The 5,603-nt window shown below is 33.0% G+C and overlaps 1 protein-coding gene across 1 annotated transcript; it reads left to right on the top strand.

The window, feature by feature from the left end:
- Positions 1-4,973, top strand: LOC115439992 (MAPK regulated corepressor interacting protein 2). The gene is given in 6 exon segments (XM_030164100.2): positions 1-208; positions 305-389; positions 602-614; positions 616-718; positions 1,453-1,509; positions 4,505-4,973. Coding segments are annotated over 6 exon segments (456 nt in total). The 5' UTR covers positions 1-156; the 3' UTR covers positions 4,651-4,973.
- Positions 4,974-5,603: the final 630 nt, after the last annotated feature.

Below are 5,603 nucleotides of genomic sequence, written 5' to 3'. Positions count from 1 at the left end.
AAAGAGAAAATGTCTTTGATAAATTTAGGATCGATAAAAATTCTTATTTGTGAGCATTCTTTATTTTATGGCAACTTTATTCAGCAGTCAGGCTAGTCTCGTAATCCGTGTGTGACTTTTGAGTTTATTTTTTTAATTTCTGAGCGAAATTTTAAAATGTATACTGTCTCAAAAGGACCTAGCAAAATAGTGGCTAAAACTCGAAGAGGTAGATATACTATTCAAAAACATTTCTCATAATTCACTCTTTACCATTCGATGATCATGTGAGATGAACTTTTGAACGTCTATTTCCAATTTGCAGGTCTATCACAGAATTTAGAAAGATTAGACAGTCGTAAGGATCATAACAGGAAATCTTCAGAGTCTGATAATGGAGAAGTCGTCAAGTATGTTATTGTTTTCTTGTACAGTTGCATGTTGTTATAAAAATTTCATCAGTTATTTTACATAACCTATTTGCCCGGGACAGTAATTTGTTTATTATCGTCACAAGCAACAATTTTAAACGTCTAGATTATTTTTTAATTCTTTACATAATGCGTTTAAATGAGGAAGCTTTGGAAATTGTGAAATTAATTTCTACTGGTGTTAATTTCAGCATGCCCAAACCTTATCTTTCATCTCCAATGGCAAAAAAAAAGACACTACAACCAGAGAATACAACACCATGTAATCACACCACAACATGAAGAAATTATTAGATTTATAAGTGAAAGTAAGTGTTGTACATATAATTTATGTTTTAATTTAAAAAATACTAAATCTTAATTCCCACAATACTGCAAACAGGTACATAAATATTTAAATTTCTGTGCACTTTGTGTGCATGCACAAAAGAGGTTTACAGTAAAATTACTTTTACTGAGGAATGTGTTAACTTTATCATCTAATCTACATTAAGTAGAACAATGACCTTAATGAACTTCTGAATCATTTTGTACTTCCTGTCACTCAAGCCACCTCAAAGTCGGTTTCATGTGGTTATTGTATCATTCTGTCTAGTAAATAGAAACCTAATTACTATTGTAAAATTTGAGCTTTTATAAATTTGAGCTTAGCAAGTAAGAGTTCCTATTACCGAGACAAAATCAGAATCAAAGTAGTACTTTGATGATCAGTTGAAATATAAATATAATATTGTGTATGAAGGTACAAAGCTAAATAGTATGTTTAAGAAATATACTTGACAGTATAATTGCAGTGCTGAGTTTTTGGGGTTAGATCCTGGGGGGGGTCAAAAAAAAAGTGATATAAGTTTTTATTCATTATCAACCTGGAATCTGGAATATGTGCCCAATATGGCGATAGGCTCACCCCCATAGCATCAAGGGATAGAATAGATATGGCGGTAAGTGGATGTACCAGTTGCCACTCTGCTAATCCCTACCAGGATAAATGGTGTATGTGTACGCTTTATACATATCCTTATTATGTTAACTCTTGTTACAGCTTGGACACAATCGGCCTATGGTGAAAGTGAGCCATCATCACCTACCAGCACAATTGGTAAATATTTAAACACTAATATCTACAGTCGGAATAGACCTAGTAGGTTGTGAATAGAGTCCCCAGATGTTTCAAAAAAGTGTCAATGCATGGGACTTAGACTTTTTTATAATGTTGACCGCTTTGTTAACTTTTATTTGTTCTAAAAATGAAGAAGGCATTTTTAGTCCTTTAGAGAGTTTTATATAGGATTTCTTATAAGATTCTTCTCATTTATATATTACTTCCATCTCAATACTACATGTATATTCCAGTGGCGAAGGGTGAACATTTTCAAAAGGTATCCCGAGGAAATATTTTATTCTACAATTATCATGTAATACGCTGTTCACAATAAATTAAAATCAGTAAAATATCATAATACATAATAATTTCCTTCTAACATAAACATTATGTCTAAACTCTAAATTTAACAAATAATCACATATTTTGAACATAGGTACTTATCTAAAAGAGCCCAACAAAAATTAATAACGCACACTATACACAAACACTAATTATACATTCTAAATTATTAAAAATTTTCGCGCCAATGGCCCAACATTAAGCCGCAAATTCTCGGGTTACCCTGAAGTACACATACACGCACGCACACATGTATTTTTACGTCACTTCCAAAAGATTAGACAAAGCATCAACCGCGCTGCGTGTGAAAGAGACAACAATATCGCGAGGGAAGCTATGTGCGGCCGGATTCACTTCAAACACTATAAGGCGCGAGCACTGCGCGCGAGTTACCATTTAACGAATTTGATAATAATATGAACTATGTACCGTAATTGATGAAATATTGATTTAATGGCATAAGTATAAGATGACTTGTTTCAATATACTATTATTATTCCAGTTATATAGTTATGTTTTTCATTTATTATTTTAAATTAATTTACAAAAGGTAACCCGGTAGGAATCGGCTTGTATGGACGCTTCGCCACTGGTATATTCTAACATTCGCATAAACATAGGAAATCACTAAATCAGTAGCCAATGTAGTAGTCCAGTAGTTGGATATATTAATAAGACTTAACATCTCATGTCTCAGGATGGTGAGGCCAGTGGAATACCATACAATACCTTGTAATTAAAGTTGTTGGATGGTGTTTCTTATGTTTATGCGTGGTCCTATCGCTTACCTTCAAGCAAACGGCAAGATCGTCTTGTTATTAGAAGCAATAAAAATACCTTGATATTCTAAAACAAACAAACAAGTCTCATATTGAATGGATTGGTGCACCTCATACCGTTATCTTTATCCTTAGATATGATTTATTTTTGTGTCTTCACTGACCAATAGCCAGGCAAAACTAGGCTCATGAAAAACAAATAGATTAAGTTGATTGTATGTTGTATAACAATCTGTACTATAATCATAATTTATGATAAACAACTTTAGGTTAATCAGATTTTAATAAGATATATTATTGTCTTATAAGATTGATAAGCCTTCACATTCATACAAATTGCTTTTATCCAGGCAAGTCTAGAACTCAGTTACGTTTTGTAATTTTTTCCTACAGCAAAATAGGAACTTGAATCATACTTTTTACAAATAGTTGCAACTTAGGCTCGCTACATACACATCAAAGCGAGACATAAATAGCTAAGAATAAAAAAAGTGCTGGTTAATTTGCTTTTTTATGACTTTATTGCAAATAATGTTAAATAAAATTCAGGTGTACACTACAAACATGTAGTTTCTGAACATGTCACTGCACACTTATAGATACAATAAAATATGGAACAAACATACATAGAATCAATTCAATGGGTATTTAAAAGCAATTGTGATAATTTAAAATAATTTATAGGTCATGGTGAATAGTTGATCAAGAACAATCATTAGTGAATGTATTTGGATTTATTCAAATGATTTATGTCATGAATTGTGGGATTGACATCCTCAGTGAACTATAAGGTTGTGGATTTGATTCTTACACTGCATTTGTATAACCATCAAATATTTGTTTCTATTTTGGGAGTTTAGAACCTAGGTTCAAGTGTGACAAGTAACATTTCTTTTTTATATGAGTATGGCAAAGTTAGTTCACAGCACCTGATGGTAAGTGGAGTGGCGTCCAGATAGAGTATCGGTTGACAAGAGATAATTAACCTTCACCAGTCAACTCAATTATGCTGAAAGAAACCAGATAATACACAGGCTGGTCTAGAACTCAACATGCTTATGTAGGCCACTATGCCAACATTTACACCCTGTAGATTGGTTGCTATCTGCATGACCAGCATCATACAGATAGCGTTGAATGATGAGGTTAAATGTCATAAAAATGCATGATAGATTATCTTTATGAATGCACAATATAATCCAAACAGAGATAAATGTTCCAATGAAATTTGTACATTTTGTGACACTTATACAATGGAATGTTGTACTTTGTATGCAGAAACCAAGTAGTTATCAAAGGATAATTTCAATATAAATACTATGTATTACTGAGACCATGAGTCAGCCACAAAGTAGATAAACAAATTAAAAATTAAAACCACTTATCTTTTTAGCATGACCTTGCTAAAAAGAGTGACTTCAATAGATAGAGAATCATTAGATGCGGCCGCTTTCATCATTCACTAATTCAACAGTAGACATCCTGTGACAGACCATGATAATGATTCATCACCATCATCATCAGCCCTGTATTATATACCGTCCCACTGCTGGGCACGGGCCTCTTCTATTACTGAGAGGGATTAGGCCTTAGTCCAACACGGCTGGCCTAGTGCGGATTGGTAGACTTCACACATCCTCAAAATTCCTATAGAGAACTTCTCAGGCATGCAGGTTTCCTCACGACGTTTTCCTTCACCGTTAAAGCAAGCGATAATTCACAAAGAATAAACATATAATTTTTTTTTTAGAAAACTCAGAGGTTGTGCCCTGGGTTTTGAACGTGCCGACATTCGTCTCGGCAGTCCGTTCCACGCCCAACTAGACTATCGCCGCTATTTTTTGATGATGATTATGTCATGTTTATTACAGGATCAGGAAGTTCATCACCGGCCCCGCCCTCAAACCTGTATTACCAAGATGACGCTCCCAGCCCCATCCTGCGGGACTTCAAGCCCTTCGACCTGGAGACGTGGTGGGGCAAGCGTCTCTTCCAGAACATCACCAGCTCACTCTGAGTGTACACAGCACGACAGCACACAGGGGGAACACGAAAATTTACGGTAGTGTAAGTCACAATCATCTGTAGTTTACTAAATTTTATACTATATTTTATATAAAATAATTAAAACAAAAATACCAGTATTTTTCGCTAAATAGAAGTAATGCTGATATTTGCTCGTGTTTGCTACATTTGTAGTAGTTAGACTGTTAGTATGGTTCATACTACATAACTATACATTAATTAAATTAATAATCAAATAGGATAATGCAAGAGATTAAGTAATCTACAGATGATTGTGGATCTCAATAGTTATTTCATAATGTAAGTGAAATTTTCGTTACTGCGAACCAATATTCTTTAAGATTTATTTGTTTTGATTGTATGTTGTTTTTGTTGGTCAGTTTAAATGGATTTATTTGTTTTCTTTTACATAATATCTACCAAAGATTTATTGAATCATTGGAAACAAACATTGATCAAATGTAGCCAAAATTTTAGAAACCAAATTGGTTATTTAATGTAGTTGAATACTAGTCTTGCAATATTATTTGTAGTGTAGTGCCGTCACAAATTAAAACTAAATAGATAATTAAGAAATTCACCGATATAAATCTCTAATGTATAAGATGTTTAACTTGTTCGCAGTCTATTATACATAATGTAATAATTTTAAAGTGCCTAAGTGTCTCGCCATACGGATAGTTTTATGTATTGTCTAATGAATTAACACATCACACTGTTTTAATTTCTGTCCATTTTGTACAATGCCTTTTAAAGTATTGCCTTGAAAATCGTGTAGCTGTTTTATAAGTTTATATCATATGTACACAGATTAGTAATAAAATGTTTGTTTAAAATGAAATGTTAACGTCTATTATTGTTATAAATCATGTTAACACGCGGTAGCTTTTACATTTTGACATGAAATTGTTGATATTGTTGTTATAATATATTGATTTATTTTTA

Source organism: Manduca sexta, unplaced genomic scaffold (assembly GCF_014839805.1).
Source record: "Manduca sexta isolate Smith_Timp_Sample1 unplaced genomic scaffold, JHU_Msex_v1.0 HiC_scaffold_2635, whole genome shotgun sequence".
Lineage (NCBI taxonomy): Eukaryota > Metazoa > Arthropoda > Insecta > Lepidoptera > Sphingidae > Manduca > Manduca sexta.
This window is presented reverse-complemented; position numbering and strand designations above follow the sequence as displayed.